Source organism: Lytechinus variegatus, chromosome 12 (genome assembly GCF_018143015.1).
Source record: "Lytechinus variegatus isolate NC3 chromosome 12, Lvar_3.0, whole genome shotgun sequence".
Lineage (NCBI taxonomy): Eukaryota > Metazoa > Echinodermata > Echinoidea > Temnopleuroida > Toxopneustidae > Lytechinus > Lytechinus variegatus.
In genome coordinates, this window is record NC_054751.1 from 21,609,296 (window position 1) to 21,633,491 (window position 24,196).

Sequence of the window (24,196 nt, forward strand, 5' to 3'; positions counted from 1 at the left end):
AGGGGATAGCGCGCACTATGACGTAATTTGACAGCTGGCGAATGGACCGAGATAGGTTCGAAAGCTTGTGTGCGTTTACATCTACGAATCGGTGGACCGGGGCCGGCCCGATACCTACCCGAGACTACCTCTGGATGTGGTCTCGGGTAGGTTCGCTAAAAGGTGGCCCGAGGTAGGTTTGGGATGTTTACATCTGATTTCTTTCCGACCCGAGGTAGGCCCCGGGCCGGCCCGAGGTAGGGAATCTCTCAGATGTAACAGGGGTCATACTCTACTCACTTGAACATTATTTACCATGTGCATTTAAACACTCATTGTGTGTTTAAAGAAAATGAAGTATGAACACAGCCATGTTTCATATCATACAGCTACAGTTGCTGTAAATCAAAATGTTCAAACTTCAATAATTCATTTCCTGATTTGAAGTGAAGGAAGTGCATTTGGAATTGGAAAGCATCAATCATTTTTATGGTTTATCCACTAGATTGTAGTATGCTGACTAGCAAAGCTTTTCTAGATGAGAGAGTTCATAGAATAGAGGCAAGAGTAAGAATGCAAATAAGGTTATGGGTAGGTCAGGAAATTAAACATTTTTGCTGTTTTTATGACATACAGTTTATGTAGATTAAGCAACTGTGAAGTAATCAGTTATTACAGCTCAACATCTATTGTTAGCTGATGTTTCTGTGTTTGGCCTACATCTAGTATTGGGAGGCCTCTCCAACCAACCTCAAACCCAGATATTGATTTGTGGCTAATTCTGTGTCCACCATACTCCACCCGACAGGGAGTTCTTACCCTCTACTCTAACATAAATATTGATGTTTGACCATCTGCCCAGGGGTTTCATAAATGACCAGCAGGAGATTAAAACAATGATGACAGAGTAGGACAGGCCTTATTTGGATGAGGGAGGGGAGGGGGGTCTGTAGGTTTGGAAATTAGGTAGATTCCTTGGAAATTGCTACTGGGGGGGGGGGTAGAAATCTGGGAGCCCTCTGCTCCTTGCCCCTTGTGCATTATTTTTGTGTATCAAAACATGATGATGGAATAATAAAAGCAGGAGGGGATGGGGAACCCTGGTCTCCTCATGTGTATACTGCTGTTATCCAGCACTAGTATGCTGCCTGTAAATGGACATAATTACACGCATTAGCTTGGACATGATTCTACATATATATTCGAGAGTGCACATGGGCAACATCGAAATCGATTTTTGTTTTGGTTCAATTATGGGAAGAGGGTTAGAAAGAGCTCTAATATATATTTTACATTACCCATGCAGACAATGTAGAGGGAAATGGGGGTAGGGGAGGGGGGACAAACTAATATTATGAATAGTGGAACCAGAAAGTGATGTCTTTAGCATGGTTTGTCATTTGGGTGGCATCCATCCCAGAGGAAAATGACCTTCTAACAACATTACTTTGGTTTACATAAAAATGTGTAACTTCTGGGCTATAAATAAAGTACATCTTTATACTCACTCTGTCATCCTCGGATTATACACTAGCTGTGAATTCCTGAAACGAATTGATTCAATCACTGTCCACTGTAACTTAATTAGGCATAACGAGTATCTATTTATGCTGGTCTCTAGGGTTTCCAATGTCAATGTTTCTCATCAAGTTCATAAATTAGTTGCCTTTGTTGGTATTTACATGTATACAAAAGATGCAAAGCTTTTTTTTAATGTGAAACTATGGAGCTCTGCTAATATTGCTGATGCGTTTGTAATCATGACTTTATTAAATTCAAGATAAAGTTTATGTTGACATATATAGGCCTATACCAAGTCCATGGTTCTATACTGAACACATGGCAGGTCCATCACAAACATTATTGTACAATTAAAGGTCAAGTCCACCTCAGAAAAATGTTAATTTGAATCAATAGAGAAAAATCAGCCCAGCATAATGCTGAAAATTTTATCAAAATCGTAAGTAAAATTAGAAAGTTATGACAGAACAAGTTTCGCTTATTTTTCACAAAATATTAGTTATATGCACAATTAAGTCACATGCAAATGAGAGAATCGATGATGTACCTCACTCACTTATTCTCTTGTTTTTTATTGTTTGAATTATGCAATAATTCAATATTTACAGATTTGACAATAAAAACAAACTTGACTGAACCATAAAATATTAAATGATTGTAATTCCTTATGTTCAGGGAGGAATAAAACTTTGTTTCACAGGAAAATGGGGAGAAAATTATAATATTTAATATGTTATACAATAAAATACAAAAGAAATAGTGAGTGAGTGACGTCATCAGTTCCTTCATTTACATACTGACCGGGATGTGCATATAATGTTTTGTGAAATTAAGCGAAACTTTAAAATGTCATAACTTTGTTATTTTACATCCGATTTTGATGATTCTTTTAAGTGCTTATTGGATTTTTCTCTTATAATTCAAATCAAATTTTTGTTGGGGTGGACTTGTCCTTTAAATGCATGGTATCTATAAGGTCTATTCATCTTGAATTGTAGAGCTGAAAGAAGCTACATACTAGTATATGCCTGGATTGAAGTTTCTGACCTCAATCGTGCTATAAAAGTAAACACGTTGCCAAAAATTATTTTTGAAAAAGGAAAAGTTTGCTATTTCCCCTAGAATATTAAATGGCACAATAATTGCATTTGCCATACATGTAGCTCAGAATGTAAAATCTTGTTTCGTTGAAAGTGGGCTAGCTAAATTTAATTCGTAAATTTTACACTTAGTATTAGGATTGTCATCCCGTAAATCCAATTTGATAATTGTGTTATTATACCATTCTTGCTTTCGTATATTTCAATCGTATCCAAGCAGCTGTTTTACAAGTTCCAAAAAAATGTTAACCCCAATACCATATCCTCAAGGATATTCTGCAATTGTCCCCTTGGAAGTTTGAAATTGATCTAGATTGTAACATTTAAGTGTTTCTTGCTGTGTATGGCAGTATATATTTATATTTTGATGAACATTTTTCATTCATACCTTGACTTTGTACTAAGCTTCCTGCTGATGCGTTGGTGCCCAACATTCCTCATAGTGGGATGTACACAATGGTATTCTGTATTGTGCAAAATATCACATTGAACTTCAAATTTGGATACTGCGGTGAAACGGAAATTGAGGCAATTGACAAAAACTCAAATATCTATTTTTGAATTTCCTCATTATATACCTTTTTCGTGCTTGAAGGAATACAAATAAACCTGTATCTGCATGAGTAGCACTTTCTTTTAACATCTTTATTTAAGAGGACATGATTCATGAATTGATTTATTGGATGAAGTGTGTATAGCTAACAAGGCATGTTCTGTTTAAGGCATTTGTCACGGTGCAAGAATGTCACGTTTTTATGTTTTTGAATCAGGAATTGAGGGTTCAAATGTCAAGATATGAACAAGGAAAATCCAGGGCATGATCACTTTGGCTTTTTAGAGCCAGAAGGCTGTTGGATTACATTTCAGCATTGTAAAATTGGACTCTAAATGGCAACAGTTATAGTAAACCTACAAAAATTTTGAAATGATGCATTAAGTGGAATTATCTCAATTGGAAATGGTGCTTTGATAGTGGGTTTTAAAACATTTTTCTAACTGATAAAAGTTAATAATTACAGCCTTAGTAAAATGAACTAATTAAATTAGTACATCGTTCTAATGATGTAATGAGTTCATATCAAAAGTAGACAGTATGCTATGAGATAATAGTTCACTTAAAGTTCATGCTTGTGCTAATTAGGGTCTATAGGTTTGAGTAGAGACCTACATTGTTTAAGGTACATTTATTGTAATTTTCTTTAACCCTTATATATTACAGTTTCTGTTTTTATCTGCAAGTGAAAGTACCCCCCCCCCCCTTTTACCTTTTTAAAACCATTCTAATACAATCACAAACTTTATTGGATACTATTTTTACCTCTTGTGTCCTTTTTCTTTCTTTTTTTTATAGATTTTTAAATATCAGTCCTATGATAGTACAACTTTCTTTTGATCTCCACCCCCATGTCCAACTTTCCGCCTACACATGCCTGTCCCATGTAAATCTAGACAAATTGTTTACACACTTTGGGTTAACTTGATTGAGGAATAAGGCCAAAGTCGGCATACAGTCATGTACTGGTAGCGGCCATGATGACTGCCAGCAATGGAATGTTAGCAGGCTTGTACATGCTGAGCCCCCGAGTTAAGATCAGCCGTTCCCCTTTTTCGTTTCATACTAATTATTCCTGCTTCACCCACTCCTGAGCCCAGCCCAATATAGCTTCATGGTACACCAGCTTTAACTCTGAACATTCCCTCTCACCATACTAACATGGATATTGTATAACACTGGACCTCCTGCATTTTGTATTGCATTTTGAAATGAGGAGAAATAGTTTAGCGTGTTGTGGATTTGCACTGAGGGATCTAAGTCTTTGTTTCTGCACAGTGCAAGCTATACTAAAGCTGTCTTTGACTCCATCTACCTCATCATCATCATCTTCATCATTGGAGATTGAGAGTTCTATCGGTGTGAATTTATGCCCAATGCTCGCTCCCAGAGTACACATCATCCAGAGATCTCCCACCTATACCCATGCTAAGTAACGATCTTGATTATCTAGGATTGTGATTAAGGATGTCCTGCGTGTTTGTAGTGTCATTGCCACTCTATCTCTGGAATGTAGGAGAAGTGACTGTTTATCCAGGGTATCATAAACAAGGATCTACACGTTAGAAGTGAAGAGATATGGCCTGCTTGAAGTGCAGTAAAGGTTGGTAAAGTACAGTAGATCGTCCATGATTATGTGAGTGAGAAAAGGAGTGTTGCAAGGATATTTAGATGTGACTGAAGCGTGTTCCAAATAGTAGGCATATATATAGTAGATGACAAGTACATGAGGCATAATTGAACTAAAAACTGAAATAAGAATTTTCAGGTGAGGTCAGTTCTATTTTATTCATTTCAGTAAATGATTGTAAGTGAATAAATGAAACTAGAATGGAAAAAGAAGTTTTGTGGCCATACGTAGAAATGTTATAGACCTATTTTGTATAGTATGCACTTGCCTGTATGTATTGAAGAATACATGTAGAAATTGAGGGTCTGAAGTATGACAATCAAGGACTTAGTCAAAAGGCACAGGTCATGGTCATGTACATTTGGAAAACATTTGTTTTCTAAGGACTGAAGGCAGTGAAAATCTTGAGATTAGAACAGGTTAAACATTTATTCAACAAAATAGTTTTTCGAATGTTCTAGATGGGTGAGTTCTAGATTCAAGAATTGTTTTACATGAGGTCATTGAGACGTTTCAGTTGTGTTAGCTCTTAATTTCAATTAATAATTCATGATTTTTTTTTTAAAGTTCATAGGTGTCTTCCTTACATACAATCTGTATTTGTTGGAACATTTTGATATTGATCACAATGCTGGCCTTTTCCTCTCCTTTCTGTGCCTATTTCTGTTACGTGTAACGTGAAACATCATTCATGTTTGTTTTCTACCAGTTAGAATAAATGTCGCATTAAACTAAAGGGGTTTTATTCTTGAATTTATTCCAGTGTGAAAGGAAAAAAAAGAAAATGACACTGGTTGACATCATAAAGTATTTGACCCCTGTTGCCATGGTGAGGTTGCAATAAGTCCAAACAAACAATGCTCCAGGGAGGGGTGTGATGCCCACAGCCTGTAGCACCAGGCATGTTATACTCTAGTCGTCTTTATCAGACTTATTCTGTAATGGTCAAATGTATCCTCAAACATTGAGTCCATAAACATGTCATGAATTCTGGAGGCCTATAGGCTATATCTGTGAAACAAAATTATTTTTAGGAAATTAATATAATAAATGATATTATCATTATGGAAAGAAGGTTGCACGATGTGCTTAGTGCTACAAATAGTATTGTTGATGCATGTAGGCCTATTGGTGATTAAATGTATTAGATACATAACTTTTAATTGTTATGCCTGAATTGATGAATGAAATCCACTTGTAGATCCATGAATTCAAGTAGCTTGGTGGTGGTTGTCTTGTTGCTTGAAGCTTAAAGAAATTGTACGAAGTTTACCAACTAATTGTTGCTTTGATCCTCCAAATATTCCCCGTTATAGAGACTATTTGGAATCAACTTCAATTTGTACCCTGAATTAATAATGCGGTCGATAGGTTAAATTTCCAAAGTCTTTAGGGTTCGAATGGAGAAGGGAGAAAAATCACACTGTTCTATACTTGCCTTACCTTCTGATCACGAGGTGTGTTGAATCGAACAGTATCTAGTTGTCCAAATTGATACAAAACAGAAAATGATGAATTTGACAGAAAAGAATGTACACTATATTTACACTTTTCCTGAACAAAATATGTGTTGGTCTTTTTGGGTTTTTTTCCAATGAAAGGGCAAAGATTTGAAGTATGAACAACTATACGGCAAAATAATGCCCCACATCTAATCTACTGATGTATTTCTCTCAAACTATAGGATGATGGCCAAAGTGACAGCTACTAGTGCATTCACACATGAATTTGTAGTTAACTACTAGTATCCCTCTCAAAGACTAAATTCATTCATGTCATCTAGTACATATGACATACAAAGTAGAAAGAGATGAGGATGGTGATGATGATGATGGCAACAATGATGGAATTGATTATATGCTGATAATGATGGTGGTAATTATTACAATGATGATGATGATCTTTATTGTCTACTGGGACCATTGTGCTCCTGGACAAAAGTTGTCAAAGTAAGCATAGTTCATGAGTCTTAAAAGACACCATTATATATTTTTGTAAAGCCATGACTTTAGGATCTGTATGGTGCTTTCAATATCTACTTCAGATACGCCATACTTACCTATTCCCTTAAATGCCATTCGATCGCCACGCTCGAATACACCCGGCAAAAATTTCTCCTATAAAAGGAGAAAAAGTCTGCAACGCAGACTAGAGCCCCGCACGACAAGGAGGGAAACCCCGCCCTATACTATAAGTACCTTGCGTGCGTGGCTCACTCCCTCTTTCTTTTGCCGGCGCCCGAACCTAACGGTTGTGTGGCGCTTACGCTCAGTTAGAGTTTCTATACACCCAAACAGTTAAAGATTTTCCCAAGAGTAGACAGAGGTCTCAGAACCCACGTCTCGGGACAAAAAGTAGACAGAGGTCTCAGAACCCACGTCTCATTACAAAAGTAGACAGAGGTCTCAGAACCCACGTCTCATGACAAAAAGTAGACAGAGGTCTCAGAACCCACGTCTCATTACAAAAGTAGACAGAGGTCTCAGAACCCACGTCTCATCACAGAAGTAGGCAGAGGTCTCGGTACCCACGCCTCATCCGATCCCATAGCCATAACCAGACGGAGGTACGTTTCAGGCCCCACGTCTATATTATCCACCATAATGAGCCAAACAACTGGATCGAAAGACTCTCCCCGTCAGGGCCCCAATCAAGCCTGTAATATCACTTCCCAGAACAATACGAAAGAGGATGGAGCTATGAAAGATGATGGAGGAAAGAAAACCCCCAATATAGCCAGGTCTAAACGAGGTACAGGGTTCAAAATCCCTCTCAAAGGAAAAGTCAAGACCCCCTCCCAGGCCAGACCCGAGGGGAAGACAGCTAAAACCCCTACTCCGGACGAATTAACCCACGGGACGTCCGTCACCTTACTGGGAAAGATACCGAAGGTTAAGGGGGCCGAGTTTTCTTTGGACGACTCGGATAAATTCGAGACGATTCCCGTCAACAAGAAAGCGAAGGTGGGGGAATCAGGGAAGGACGTAAAAACGAGTTTTCATCCCCCTGACGACACGGACATTGCCTCGGCGGCATGGTTCATGAAGATGTTCCAGGCGGCGCAAAAATGTATGAACTTGTCGAATCAGCCGATTGCAGGCGACACCAGCGCCCCTACCAAATCAGCGGCGCAGACCAAAACTCGGCCCGACAGCCCAGGCGCCCCGACGCCGGACGGGCCGCTGAGGCGTGACGGAGTACCGGCGAAGCGGCCACGGCCAGGACAACGGGACATTGAAAGCCGTACTCGGGGGAGAAGCCCGAGTACCTGTCATGCTCCCTCTATTGATATAAATGAGGATGATTCAAACTCTGAATATGGCTACCATCGGCCCATAGCATCCCGCAAGCGAAAATGGGCAGACTCTTTGCTGTCTCAACTTTCCACTTCAGGTTCAGAGAGACAGAGCATTGCTAGCGGTCGTTATGAGAAGGAGGGGGTTTCAGTGATTAGTGAGGGTTTTTCTTCAGCTATTTTTGCTTCCAGCCCCAGCTCTCGCCATGATAGCGTAGAAAGCAAGCCTGTTTCGGCTGCAGATTTGATTACGAAATACTGCCCCCAGCTTAAGGCAGAGACTACCGACTCAGAGGAATCTAAGCCTATTTTCTGTCTCGATTCGGAGCTTGGGAGACAATCTGTCAACTCAGCTGCGGTGAAGCTTGACAAACCCTTCTCATCCTGCCTGAATTACCTTAATGACAGGGGAAGGGACTTACGTCCTACCAACAGAGTGGTTAAGAAGCACTTTCGCTTTGGGGAACGAGACTTTAAGCACGCTTTCAAGACTCCCACAGTCCCAGATGCAGCCTTTTGTGTTGGTGATGCTAAGGCTAAGAGATCGCGCTACTCTAATCAGAATCCACTCGGGTCACGTAGATTTAAGCGTATGGAGAGTCAGTTGACCTCTATTGACCAGACAGCCAGGGCATCTATGCGCCTAGCAACCTATCACACATATCTTTTGACAGCCTTTCGGGAATCTGAGAAACTAGGTATCTCCCCAGAGGATCGCAGAGACATATGGGAGTGTGTTATGAAGATTGCAGAATACCAGTTTGAACAGGCGTCGAGAACGGCCATACTTTGCACGAGAGCAAGACGTTCACAGGTCATTGACCTACTTCAGATTAAAAAAAATGCTACTCGACTACTCGAAAGACTGCCAGCCTGGGGGGATGACCTTTTCAGTGGTCGTTTTCAGGAAGTTTTAGAATCTTCTATCTCTGCCTCTTCCACGGCTGATAAGACAGTGTACAGGTTGTCTTCACATTCTTATGGCCAACGTTCCTCCTCACGTCAGCAGGCCTCTGGGCCGAGTAACCAGCAACCGCAGGGCCCCCCACAACGCGAGGTCAGGGCTAGGAGCCCCCAGACCAATCAAAGGACCCCTACACCCTTTCGGGGTCGACGCAGATTGTCCCGCGGTTCTCAGTACCCCCCTAAACACTTGTGACTCCTTGGCCGGACCGTTTTCCCCAGACTTACACGCCCCCGTAGGAGGAAGGCTCATTTTCTTTGCAAAAAATTGGAGCCTCATAACAGGAGACAAATTAATTCTCAGGATAGTGCGGGAGGGATATCGGGTCGAGATCGACCCACATTATCGGGATGCGTTCGCACAATTAACCAAACCTCTGCCCTCCCCCACTCTCTCGAAACGAGAGAGGCTCTTTTAAGGGAAATCAACGAACTGGAGAGAAAGCGTGCATTTTCCAAGGTGCCCTCCAGCCGAAAGATTGTTTTGTCAAATGTCTTCCTAATTCGGAAACGGTCCGGAAAATTCAGGATGATCCTGAATCTAAAGAAACTAAACAGGTTCATCGAAAACAAGCCATTCAAGATGGAATGCCTCTCCAAGATCCTGCCCCTGCTTCGCCCCCACGAGTGGGCGGCATCTATAGACTTATCGGACGCGTATCTTCACGTTCCAATAGCAAGGTCCTCTCAGCATCTCCTAGGTTTCGCAATAGGAGGGGACACTTACCAGTACCAGGCCCTCCCTTTCGGCCTTCGCTCTGCTCCTCGCATCTTTACAAGGCTCGTCAGGGTAATTGCTGCAGAGCTAAGAAGAAGAGAGGTAAAAATTTTTTGCTATCTGGACGATTGGTTGATCCTCGCCCCCTCAGAACAAACCCTTCTCAGACACTTGAAGGTCACAATCGCGTTAACGACAAATTTAGGCCTTCTCATAAACTGGGAAAAATCAAGATTGACTCCAACTCAGACTCCGGATTTCCTTGGAGCATTTATAGACATCCCGAGTCAGGTGGCAGCCCCCCTTCCCCACCGGGTTCAGAGAATGAGAGCAGTCGCGGAGCAACTCCTGTCCAGTCGTCTCTCGACTGCGAAGACTTGGCAGATTTTTCTGGGACTCTTAGCAAGCTTAGTGAATACAGTTCCCCCTTGCAGACTGAGGATGAATTTTCACATAAACAGTTTGGAGATGATTGCGGTGCAGTTAGCCCTCCAACACTTTGCATCCGAGATAGTGGAAAAGTGTGTCCTGATAAAGTCAGACAACCAGACGGTGGTAACATATCACATAGCAGACTTCTTATCGAGGGGGCGCTATCTCCCCTCGGAATGGATGCTCCACGAGGCTGTGGCCAGGGAGATATTCAATCATTTCGGCAACCCACAGATAGATCTATTTGCCTCAACACTACCAGGGACACAGCACTACTACCCCGAGCCCAACAAACTGAGGCTCACACTGTGGCCCATTACAGGGCAGCAGCAATCAAGGCTGGACTTTCTGAACGGGCTGCCAATTTCTCAGCAGAACGTTTACGGTCTTCCACACGATCAACCTACGACTCCAGACTCAGTCACTATGTGAGATGGTGTCGGCAGGCTAAGACTAATCCATGCAGGGCATCTGTAGGTGAGATTGCTGAATTTTTTATATCTTTGTATGACAAGAATTTGGCATGTAATACTATTCGGGGTTACAGGTCTGCCATAGCTGTCCTACATGAAGGCTTTGACAATGGTGAATCTGTTTCCTCGTCTATTTTTCTGTCACGGTTATTAAAGTCCTTCTTTCTTAACAGACCCAGTAGAAGGCTTCTTGCTCCTGCTTGGAGCCTTCCCCAGGTGTTAGTCTCCCTCAGTCAGCCCCCTTTTGAGCTAATGCATCTTTGCGGGATTTAACCATAAAAACTGTTTTCCTTCTGGCAGCGGCTTCTGGTCAGAGGCGTAGCTCTATCCATGCTCTTACCACAGCTCCTGGGCATATTGGTTGGGAGAAAAACAAGATTAGACCTATTCCTCATGGCCGTTTTCTTGCTAAGATCAAACGGGAGTCCTCTCTCCCTCTTGAAATTGTTCTACCATCCATAAGTTCCTTTTCTTCAGTTGGGGAGGATAGATTTTAGACAGTAAACACTGATTTCATGAGACAGTCTGTAAAACAAGGCTTAATTGTCAGTATATCACCGAGGATCTAGATCTGGTACAGTTACATTAACTGAACTTTGTGAAATCTTGAAATCTACGCTGAAAAATGTTCACACCGAAGATCCCCAACACAGATAAGCGCACGTGGGACAATTTATAATTATTGCTTAGGGCGTCGGGCCCGACGCCCTACCCGATTCCTGTGCTTATTTGCTGATTTCTCAGCAATTTCACAATTTCTTCCAGAATTCTTTGGCACATGCGTTTTATACAAACAGACACTTTGGTGGTCATTTCATTGGATTCTGTACGAACTCATTTTGATATCGTTACCAAAACTAGCATTTACCTTTAAAATGGTATCTTGATAAGACTAAACAATTTCTTGCTTCCGATCAACTTTTTGTTAGTTTCATTCCCCCTCACAGGGCTGTCTCGCCGGATACTATCTCTCGTTGGATTGTGGAGGCAGTGAAATCTGCTGGTGATCCAGTCATCATTCACCAGAAAGTTAGAGCCCATGACACAAGAGGATTGGCTGCTTCCTGGGCCCTATTCAAGGGCGTACCCATGGAGGATATAATGAAAGCGGCATATTGGTCCAACGCTAATACATTCACATCCTGCTACCTCTCGGATGTCCTCGGTGATGAATCCAAGTTTGCGAGGGCCACCCTGTCCGGTCCCCATCGCTAATCCAAGGTATGAGTTTAACTTTACAAGCTTGTCATTAGTATCTTGTATAATAGAATTGATCTGTAGGGCCTCTTGGCTTTGACCTTTGGCCTGACCACCTCCCATAGTTGTTTCCGTGGGAATCTGGCATTTAAGGGAATAGGTAAGTATGGCGTATCTGAAGTAGATTATGTTGTTCAGTAGTGAACACCATATCTACGAAGTAGCCATACTTACCTATGCTACCCTCCCACCTCCCCTCTTTCTGTATCTGAGGTTCGTTTGCCTAAGAAAGAGGAAGTGAGCCACGCACGCAAGGTACTTATAGTATAGGGCGGGGTTTCCCTCCTTGTCGTGCGGGGCTCTAGTCTGCGTTGCAGACTTTTTCTCCTTTTATAGGAGAAATTTTTGCCGGGTGTATTCGAGCGTGGCGATCGAATGGCATTTAAGGGAATAGGTAAGTATGGCTACTTCGTAGATATGGTGTTCACTACTGAACAACATAATTAGTGACTTAAAATGATGAAAGAGATAAATAGAAGGAAATGAAGAATTTGAAGGAATTCTTAATCGATAAAATCCATGAATTTACAGGAATCAGTGATCCATGTTTTTAGACCGGTGATTTTCCCCGGATTGAATGACTGAGATAATTTTTTTTGGAGTTTCATCGTCTAGACTAGAGAGGATCATTCCTGTGAAAATGATACTATAGAAATACGTCTTTTGGATCAAGTTTTATTTTGACATCAACGTGAGCATGCAACATTAGTGTGTCATGTTTCTCTCTGACATTAAAGTCATCCAAATGTTCTGCGTTGATGGATCAGAAGTTTTACAGGATATTGACCAGTATGCACTACTTGGAACTTTGGGGACAGGCTATGAGAATATGAGCACTAATGAATTGTCCACAATTTTCTCAATATTCTTGATTTCCTATATTTATCAATGAAATCAAAGTAAAGTCAACTGATAAAGTGTGAAGTTATGGCAAAAATTATGAATTATGAATTAGCCTTTTCGTTTTTCACCCAAAATGATGCCAAATGGAATTTTGATATCAAGAACAAATTAACATGAATTCATTGGATACATTCTCATTCTTCCTGTAGTAGGTCCTATGTTATTTTTCCTCTACATAAACAAACCCTTCAATGATCAGGCCTACATATCAATGAATAAACTTTATTTGTTAACAGTGAATGGAAAAAAAATTCATAATTATTGGTAACTTGAATATTTGTATTGTGTTTTTCTTCTGTCCTAACCCTTTCGCAACTTCTCAAAATTAATTTATTTTTCTTCTCCAAACACCAAAGATGGTTGCTGGAGGCATTATATCATCAAGTTGACCATCAGTTCATCCATTTTGCATGGACAAGTCAAGTTCAAATGTGGTTGAAGTAGATTTACAAGTTTGGGGTCAAAGGTCAACTTGCAGAGGTCATTGTTCTTTCAATTATGAAAGAACTGTGTTGGGATAACTTACAATTTTGCAAATATTGGGTTCTTTCAAATCCAATCAAAGGTTACTTAAGTATCTTATCATTGTTACAATAACATGTAGATCGAATTGGTTCATGAACTGGGAGCGACGACCTGATGAGGTTATGTAAGTTTTTTAAAATTGTAGTTTAGTACACATGCATTCTGCATTTTGACTTGCTACATTCTAGAATCAATCTAGTTTTATCAAGATTAGTTGAGGAATTGTCTTGGTTAAGCTTCCTTAATTGAAAGGATAAGTAAGTTATGAAGAATCCTTCCTTTGTTTACGTTGAGCTCTGTGTTGACATTCAGACTCGAGAATACAGCTACTATATTCATCTGACTGCGATATAATACATTCTTGCTCATACTTAGATAATGTGAATGTTCAGCCAGAGAAACATTAACCCACCCTGTACAAATATCTACAGCAGACATCTTTGTTCAGAAAAGTGAGCTATATCTAGACACATTATCACTGTGACAGATGCATGCACAGCTACGTGACTACAGATTGTCTAAGGTCTTCTTTGAATTCAGTCATTGCCCTCTATCCACTATCCAGACATATCACAGTGCCCAGAAAACAAAGACCGAGTATTATCATACCCTTTCTGCACTATGAAACTCTCTGAACTATGTGGCTCTCCAGTGAATTCATTGGATGATTTTGGAGATAATTGTTATGAATTCAAACAAATCATGTGTCATTGAAAGAGAAAGTCTTTCATGTGATGCTGAAAGGCAAGGCATGCATGGCAGGGTGTGTATCAAAGTCAAGTTGAGTGAACTTGAAGTTTGGTTTTACAAGATTTTGACAATTCATCCTGAAAAGACACACCATTTTCTTGATGGTGAATATTGTCAATCTCTCTTACTCTCGATAGATAAACATTTTAAAGGAAAATGTTTATTATTATTAATGCACTCATTTGACTGTCCAAATATCTTCCTTGACTGATTTACTGATTAGTGAGTCGACCTACTGTATATCCATGCAATTTTTGCCTAGTATATGTACATATGTACAGTATGTACATTTGCAGATAGTGGTGTTTTAATTTACAATTCCTCATATCAAGATATAAAAGGTGTATTTTGTTACTATTAAATTCATGTAAGTTCGATTTTCTATTTTAACACATGAAAATCCTTTCAGGGCATTTTGCAATATCTCAGGAAATTAGTATTTGTAAATCATGCATTTGAAAGATGCCACCTGAGCCGTTCACTATGAACTTTGATCACCTTCCACAAAGTTAACTTGCATTATAGGGAATGATTCCCTTTCTTGCACAAGACATAGATAAAATTTCTTGTTATCTCATTTTTTTTAATTAACACATTTGCCATATATGATCCCAGAGTAAACTCTTCAGCATTCTTTTTGTATGATTAATGGCCCAGGTGATAAGAAGGAAATTTATGTGAATGAAAAGAAAACACTGGATATGAAACTAGGGCTGTTGAATGTGTACTTACTACTTGATATTCAATGAATCACTTATCGTCACGCTTGATTGCGGTTTCAGAGTCAAGTGTTGCTGTTGATACAATTACCCCATACTTCTGTTTCTGAGCTTGTTGATCGCCGTGGTTACGGAACTCTGCTGACAGAAAGGGCATTAATTTACCACCCATTGGAATGCGGATTGGTGTACACAGTTATTCTATGTTTATGAGGTTGATTTGGTTACCAATCTTCTAAAGTGTCTTGAAGTTGATTTCAGACCCAGCCAGTCATGTAAAAATGCATTTTTTGTGTTTTTGTTGTTAGTTAATTATTTTGCTCGGGTGAAATTAAGATTTTTTTAATATTCCCTGCTGAAAGAAAGGGCTGCAAATTAGAAGGCATTTAATAAAAAAATTACAGGAATTTCTAAAATGGTCCATAGCTTTTGTGCTGTGAAAGCAAATTGAACTTTTGATTTGGAAAAAGCAAGGAGCTTCAAACTGAAGCTCCTTGGAAAAAATAACACAGTTTTGTACAGTTTTGTATCTTGTCGCTGGCTTACTACATGTGAACTTTATCTGGCTCAGATGAGTGGGAATACATGAATTAATTTACAGGATTTTGGAGGCCAGATAACAAGGACTCACTAATATACGAGTATATTGTATTTTTGTGGTCTGGTGGATGTGAATGAAGTGGTAGTCTATGTTTTTCCAAGGTTTACTTTACAACATACACATCTATTCCATCTATCTAACATATTAGTAATCCCTATCATTCAGAAATTTTTAAAAAAACTTTTTAGAGACTTTATGGTTGCCAATCAATCCATGCTCTTAATCAATTGTATTTGTGTTTTTTTTTCTCATTCTTGGACTTTGGAGTAAGTTAAACTTTACAAGTTTACATACTGCTTTCTGGGTCTAGAATTGGAGCCTACAGGAAATGCAAACATCATATAATAACTCTCTTCTTAGAAATCATGTATTACAAATGAGTATTACTGTAATCAAGTTTTTGAAGTCATTATATTTGTAATCTCGGCCGTCCACGTAGATTTGTTGCATCTATTGAGGCAGAAGGTTGATAAGTTTGTCAGGTTTTAACATGGTGCTTTCAAGTAAGAGTGATATTTATATTTTTGTGCTTGATATTATTTTGGTTATAATTGTTTCTCTCAACTCTTCATGTTGTTTGAGGAGGGGGTTTACACTTTATACTAGGCCTACACACTAAAGCTATTTTAATGAAGTTTTGAGTTGTTTGCGCTAAAAGAGACAAAGGAGAGTCCAATGTCTCCAAGTGTACAATATCATTGTATAGATGAGAGTTAGAATCAGAAGGCCCAATATTTCTTTTTCAGAAAAGGGTATGGAAAAATAATGCAAGGGTTGTTGTGATGAAACTATGTCATTGAAAATATAATAATTTGCAATATATTTATATTATGCTGCTTTTTGATCAATCAATTAGATGATATAGAGGAATTAATTTCAATTTTTGCTCACTATGGTAAATTTCTGTTACATCTTTTTTATTTTTATTCTATTGTAGATTCTCCGCTCATCCATGCTAATGATCTGATCACCAGCACACCAATCAAAACTAGTGTCACTGTAGATGATAGACTGTGTAAGAACAACAGTGCCTTGGCCAACTCGGAACCATCTTCACCAGAATCCATGAATCTGGATGCCGCCATCGCCATCAACAGCATACAGGCCACACCCGAACCAGTCTCGCCCATCACCGAGAGCAGACCATTCTGGGTGGTGGTTGCCATCGACTTTGGAACCACCTTCAGTGGGTACGCCTACAGCCTGACCCGTGAACCGGAGAATGTGCACATCATGAGGAAATGGGAGGGCGGGGACCCAGGGGTGACCAACATGAAGACTCCGACTACGTTGCTGTTGACTCCAGAGGGAGAGTTTCATTCGTTTGGATTCACTGCCAGGGACTTCTATCATGATATGGATCATAAGGAAGCTATGAGGTGGATGTACTTTGACAAGTTCAAGCTCACCTTGCATGGAAACCCAGTAAGAAACATATTATTATTACACATCTTTTACTTAGGCCTATATAAAACTTGCAATTGAATAAAGTCGAAAAATGAAAATAAATTCCTCAGATTTACATCTCATGACATGAAAGATTCCATGTATTTAATTGATCATCCATCTCAAAGGTGAATACTAAACAATCATAATCCCTAGCACATAAGGACTCTGTTATGTAAATGGTATGTGTTATACAAGTCACTGCCATTGTTATTCAGTATTCTTCACAATTTTATAATGATCGTTGACAGTGATGATTTCATAGCGTTTGAAAAAAGATTTTTATTATGTTTGCAATTTGCCTGACATGCCTTCACAGACATCAGCATATTAAGCAATGAAACATTTTGTTCCAGAGTAGAAAGCCTTTGGTGCTATATTGGCAGTAAGGACCTTCATTGCTTGGAAATTATTGAAATATTGGTGTCTGTATCACGTTTCCAAGAACATCAATCCGATAATGTTGAGATTCCTTCCAGAGCTTTGTGACCTTGGTTTGGAGAGCTCTCAAGTACTAAAAATGAAACTATTTCTGGAATGTCTTATATTGCCAGATAATAGGGTAGAATAGGAACCAGAAATATTATATCAGAATTTTGAATACCCCTGAGAGAGGGAGGTATGAATTGTAATCACAAACCCATTAGCCTGAATTTGCAAAGTTGGTTTGGAATTTGTGGAAGTTGAAACCATGGATCATGAAGATGTCATGGATTGATTACATTGATTGATTTAATATTGAAAGAGAGTCCAATAGGCCTAATTAATTCATAACAGCTTGATTAGGAAGGGCTTTCCCTTAATCACAGTTCATACTAATGATATATTTTGATGAAAATTGAAACATTTCCTTTTCTTTTAACAGTTTGTTCTATTTGCCCTACTCCATACTTGTATTTTATATGCATTCAAAGCTCTGAATATCTTAAATTAAAAAAAAAAAGGAATCTACTGTTTCATGTCATTCTGTCTGGAGGTACAAACTTTCCCATTCAAAAGAGCACTACTGATCTCATATGGTACTAAAGGTGAACCAAATCATACATTATTGTGTATAGAATATATCTCTGTCTTCCTTGCAATCTGTTTCCAATAAATCATCCACTTTGCCTATTTTGATAGCAGTCAATATGTAAAATACAATGTAGTTGTGGGACAAACTGAAAATTCAAGGGTCTAGGTATATTTATCAGGGTTCAAGACAGTGCTTTTCAAATGGTTGTGTTTTACTTTCCTCAGACAAAGTTATTATTTCGATTAGACATGTCAGACCAGAAAGGCCACAATAACATTGGACAGTAGTTGGGAAATGGAGAAATAGAAATGTTTAGAGAATCAATTAAGCTTTGTGATCCGAAACTAAGGTTGGATTCTGATTGGCAGCTCAGCTCTATTAAAGACTGCTCAGTTGTGCAAGTTTGTTTCCCTGGTTGTGTTGGGATTTAGATTATCCCTTGTATGTGCGTTATCCTCTATCATTCTATTTTTGATACAAACTCCTCCCATCACCAAAAAGTGCATCATGAGCCTACAAGGAGACGTGGAGAACCTGATCACTCTCCCCAGAGGACTCCTCACCCTGGGCTCAGCTTTATAGGTCGGACCTCAAACATGGAAAAATAAGCAAAGCATTCAACATGTAATCCTATTCCTTCTCCACTCAATCCTGTCCGCTTCATTTATAACCAGCACGACAGACTGCAGCTCCATACAATTTTGACAGCATGCATATTTCAAATGGAGCCTAAAATTGTGGAGTAATGGCCGTGGGATTTATCCCTGGCTTACAATTTTGATGGCAAGTTAAGAGATAGAAGATGCATTGTTTATGCTACAGTGTTTATATTGACCTTGATTGTAGATGGATAAAGTGATGGGGAGGAGCATATTACTCTTGTTAAAAAAAAAGTAGTAGCTTTTGTGTATTTGAAGTTATGTTGTGAATAATCAGGATTTCATATTAAATACTAAGTTGAATGTACTAAGTTAAATCACTTGATAAATTATACTACATGCGTATGCACCCATCCATGATTGAGGAATATTGAGCTACATGTACATCATGGCTTGGACTTGTACACTGTGTTCGAAAGTAAAACCGCAGAGGGAGGTAATGCATTACTTGGAACAGCATCAATGAATGAAGGGTTAGCTCCACTTTTGGTGGGGAGTTTTATGTACATTTTTCCAGAGGGACTAACTCTTGAGACTTAATCTAGTTGTTTACCTTGCAGCAGGGGTTGTTTACCTACAGTTGACCATTAGTTTACTCAAGCTGATTTCAATATAATCATGGGACTGATATTGCTACTTTATAAAGTGATTATAATTTGATTTACATGTAACTTGGCCCATGGACCTCAGGTTTTGTTGTTGTTTTTTCATATTTTTCTGTGAGTCTCTCTCTCTCTCACTTTCTTATACTGTCTATTTCATACATATGTCTATTAAATGGCAAGTCCACCCCAACAAAAGTTAATTTGTATAAAAAAGATAAATTCAAACAAGCTTCATGCTAAAACTTTCATAAAATACTGTGGTCAAATATGAATGTTACATTACCCTTTTTAAAGTTTTGCATAATTTCACAAGACGGGTATATGCAGGTCCTGACTGTTAATAAGGGAACCAATTACATAACCCACTCACTATTTCTTTTTTATGTTATGTGAAATATTTTTATTTTCTCCTCATTATGGACTATCTGAATACATGTAGGTAAGCCATTTCTTCAATTTCATGTACTGTAATTGCAGTGAGGACACAGAACTCTATACACTCTGAAATGAAAAAAGAAAAGATAAACCATTTCTTCAGATTTTTAACTGCGCCAAATGAAGATGATGAAAGCAAATTGTGTAGATTAAAAAAAATCATCTATCTATGACAAAAATCAGTTGTTTACCTACATGCATCTTTGTTTTTATTATTGGCTCATTTGCAGTACCGGTAACTAAACTACATGTATGAAGTCGATATGGTGGTTCAAATGTTCTTAATTGCACAATATTTCGTAATGTTCATAGGGTATGAAAAGTCTTACATGTTGGAATCAAAATTATTTTTTTTTTATGTTGTGGCTGAAGGGAGGGAAATAGATGAACAAATCATGTGCAAATGTTGGCTCATTGCCTTTAGCTTTGGTGTAGAATTTTTTTTCTTTTTTAAAGGTCTCTTATTCTAATAAAAAATCAAATATTTCACATTTGTTGAGAACTATTTTTTTAACCTTCATATTTTCCTGTATTAGCCATAATACTCTAAGGACAATTTGACACCAGTGCATTTGGAATGACCTCATAAATCTCTACAAATAATCCAGCCCTAAAAATTCCTAAATCGTATCAGTTTTTGTTCACCGATGATATCCTATTTCACCAACTTTCTCACAATAGACAATTCTTTTGTTTTTTAAATCAGCTAGGTTTCAACTGATTTGTCTGACTGATTTACAAGTAATTATACAATTCTAATTGAAATGCATGAACAATTGCAGCTAGGTTTATGTACTTGCACAAGGTACAGTAATATATTACAGCCCAATAAGGTGTAAACATTGTTCCACAACCATGAACCAGACTCTTTTTTCGCTTTCAAGATATTTCACCCATTTTTTTTTTAACCTTTGAGGTTACATATTGCAGAAAAATGAAATTAGAATTTCCCCTAATTTGTCATTACAAATGCACGTTAACTACATGTAGGTCAAGAACAGAAAGTTTTGAACAAAAAAATTTACTTGAATAGCTAGAAAATGTCTTTTAATATATTTATTCTTTTTCATGTTCAGAAACATTCACAGAATATGACACCTATTTTACTTTAAACTTGGGAGTTTGGAGGTAGCAGTTCAGTAACTGTTTATAGGTTTTAGAGTTTATCTTTATAGATGATACATGAATGTAAGATTTTTGTTTATTTTGTGATGTGTCCACTTTATTATTTATCTTTAATTACCTAAGTCAGAATTCAATTAGTGAAAACTTCAAGGCCTAATTCTTCCTTCTGCAAAAAAAAAACATAGTGTTTTAAAATGACTAATCAAGTGAGAGGTAACACAAAGGACCAATTGGTTTTATGATATAGAGTTGAGGTTAGTCATTTTACCTACCTGAAGGCTGAATTCCAAGACATGGCCAAGTGACCAACCAATATTACCAATATGAAAAACTACAGAAATACATTGTTTGGCATTAAAAGATTTCAAGTCCTGGTAATAAATAGTCAAACCCCTGAGGAAAAAAAAATCATTTAATACTGGAAATGTGGACTTCTTCATTCCCTGTGAAGCATGGTGTAAATCAAACCTTGGAATTCAATCGGGGTAAAACAAAGCCAAGCTCTTTATGCCATACCACCCCTTTCTTATTCTTACCTTCAAGATTAACTTCAAAGAGAGAAAAGTATGGGTTTTGAATTTCAACCTGAAAGATTTGCCGTAAACTGACCTTGTCCATGCACCTGGGTCGCATTTAATCCTGACAGCGATGCTTTAAAGAGAGAACAAGATTTGAAAGTCAAGAAATCCTATCAGAGAAATGGAGAAATCCTGTGAAGAATGAGGAAATCCAGGACAAAATGTGAAAGCTGTTGAAATGAAATTGCTAGAACTGCGATGGAAAAACTACTCCATCATTCAAAAGCATAATCATATGTGTCAAAAAATGTGAAGGAGAGAAATTATGACATATTGGTGATTTTCATAAAGATATTTTGTTCTCATGTTTATTTATATGATAAATGTGTAAATGCATCATGAATTCATAAATATCCATGCTTATGTTTTATTCCTGAATGAAATTAATTTCCAGAATGCCCTTTTAATTAATTAAAGATTTATTATGAAGGTCAAGACACAATATTAGAATTAGAATTTATTTTACCTGTGTTTTCAATATGTCATCAGACACATTATTTTATACCCACTTTTATCAAAACAATATCATTACAAATCATAATTCATGGAAATTATAAATAATGTGTTGGGGGCAGTTTGTTGTGATATTACCAATTAAAACTTTGAATTTTGATTAATACTGTTATTGAGGCCTTCATTATTTTTTTCTCTCTTTTGTCAGCTGTATCAAAACTAACTTGAATCAGGGTTATCATCCTCTTTAAAGCTTACCATTAATGGTAACTATCTGTGCCATCAATTGTTACTACCATAGAAACCTTGACTTTGATTAGCTGTTTTGCAGTGTTGCCATGGAAGCTGCAATGAATTTTAAATTGATATACAATCATAAATTTTATGCAAGTGTCCTATAGTTTTGCAAGCGTGAAATGAGAAAGGCTTTTAAAATTGCATCTTTCAGGCAGGAATCCTACACCCTGTGTTTCACTGCAAATCCCCAAATTTCATTGTAGACAAAACACTGGAGAATGCAGGGAAAGTCATATGAATAGGTGTATAAAACACACTTTATATGGGAGTCTTGCTAACAGACACAGCACATACCTTCAACATGGTGCATTGTCAGGCCAGTGCATTTGAAACATGTTTTACTTCAGTTACCAAAGTAATCATTTCACCTTGTATACTAGTAGTATTGATTGCTCATAAATCATCTTTCTTCACTTAGAACCTGAACTTGAAGACGGAGATAAAGGCTGCCAACGGCAAGAGTTTCCCTGCTGCTACTGTCTTTGAACACTCCTTGCGTTTCTTCCATGACCATGCTATTGATGAACTATGTGATCAGTCTATGGACGGCGAGGTGGATCCTAGGGTTATCAGATGGGTGCTGACTGTCCCCGCAATCTGGAAACAACCTGCTAAGCAGTTCATGAGACAAGCTGCTTATAAAGTAAGTCATATCTGTATCACCCAGGTACCTTTGTGCATCTACGCTTCCCTCTTTTGCTTTACCATGTTCATTATGTAACGTTGTTTTGGGGGACAATTACAATTGATTACTTTTATATTTTCAAATTTTATGTTAGTATTGGACCCAGCAATCAAAAGATTTGTACAATAGTTTATTTCTTACTCAATTATGGTATATTCCCAACTGCTTGTTTAGAATAAAGTCCCGATGGCAAAATGGTGAAATTGAAGAAGAGCATTTTATGATGAAGTAAGGAATCATGGGGAAATATTTACAGTCAAGCCTGAATAACCATCATTTATGTATCTGCTGCTTGCTTATAGGCTGGTCTAGCATCACCGTCCAGACCTGATCAGCTGCTGATAGCATTAGAACCAGAAGCAGCATCCATCTACATCAGGAAACTACGTCTGAGAGAATTAGCACCAGAGCACCAATCACAAAGACAGAAGTGGCTCAGGAGTAGCACAGGAAAAATCACCAAGTCCAACTCGCAGGTCTCAGAGAGCATCAGACATGGTAAGGTGGTGGTAGGAATCATGGTAATGATTATGATGATGATGATGATGATGTTGTTGTTATTGACAGTAAAGGTGTTGATAGGAATCATGGTGATGATGATGATGACAATGATGATGGTGATGTTGTCAGTAAAGGTGGTTGTGTTGATGATAATAATGGTAATGATGCTAAGTTTAATTACAGTAGAGTTTTTAGCTAATGAAATTATTTCAGTTTTTACTATCACTCATGATCATACTTTGATCAGATTTTTTGAAAAATCTGCAGTTAGAACTACGTTTATTTAATCTAACAGTATATTGAAATTCGTACATCTATGTAGGCCTGGATGTAGTTGAATGAAAATAAACTAAAAACCTCTGTGTGAACTGGCAAGTACACTACCTGGATTTCTTTTATGGTTTTGGGTTGTTCCTTTTTTTTTCTTCTGATATTTGAAATCCACCCTGAAGGAAGTACATTCCCTAATGATTCAAATGTTCAACATAGAAATGCAAGATTAAATCATCACTCACACTTCAACATTCATATGCCAGTCTCTTTATCCCAAGAGAGTAACATATAATTGTAGTGATGACATGGGGAAAAAATAGGAGCAGGGAATTGAAGGATGGTTTATTAAAGGAGAATGAAACCTTTGGAACAAGATAGCTTGTGTGAAAACAGAAAAATCAAAGAAACAGATCAACAAAAGTTTGAGAAAAATCAGATAAATTATTAAGAAGTTATGAGCATTTGAATATTGCAATCACTAATGCTATGGAGATCCTCATATTGGCAATGCAACAAAGATGTATGATGTCACTTGTGAACAACTCTCTCCATTTCTTTGGTATTTATTTCATTTAAACTGCCTCTTTTATCACATCTATCTGTAGATCATGTGTTCTTTCTACAGGAGGGTATGTAATACAGATTTTTAAAGAATACATCATGGATAAAGAGTTTGTATCACCATTAGAAAAAGCAAAAAGAGAC

At 38.1% G+C, this 24,196-nt stretch overlaps 2 protein-coding genes across 4 annotated transcripts in view; both read left to right on the forward strand.

Annotated features, from left to right (window-relative positions):
* Window positions 1-4,468: 4,468 nt before the first annotated feature.
* The window catches only part of LOC121424810 (heat shock 70 kDa protein 12A-like), a 30,273-nt gene continuing 10,545 nt past the window's right edge, over window positions 4,469-24,196 (forward strand). For both annotated transcript variants that reach the window (XM_041620601.1, XM_041620602.1), the window contains exons 1-4: window positions 4,469-4,756; window positions 16,357-16,844; window positions 22,451-22,675; window positions 23,020-23,215. In XM_041620601.1, the coding sequence (XP_041476535.1) occupies window positions 4,732-4,756; window positions 16,357-16,844; window positions 22,451-22,675; window positions 23,020-23,215 (934 nt within the window). In that variant the 5' untranslated portion in view covers window positions 4,469-4,731. The remainder of the gene's footprint in view (window positions 4,757-16,356; window positions 16,845-22,450; window positions 22,676-23,019; window positions 23,216-24,196) is intronic.
* LOC121424811 lies at window positions 7,561-12,356 on the forward strand. Of its 2 annotated transcripts, none has more exons than XM_041620603.1 (2): window positions 7,561-10,668; window positions 11,594-12,356. In XM_041620603.1, the coding sequence occupies exons 1-2, from the start codon at window positions 9,630-9,632 to the stop codon at window positions 11,656-11,658; spliced, it is 1,104 nt and encodes a 367-aa protein (XP_041476537.1). In that variant the 5' UTR covers window positions 7,561-9,629; the 3' UTR covers window positions 11,659-12,356. The 2 variants fall into 2 exon arrangements, with proteins under 2 accessions (XP_041476537.1, XP_041476538.1); XM_041620604.1 differs by having other exon boundaries at window positions 11,612-12,356.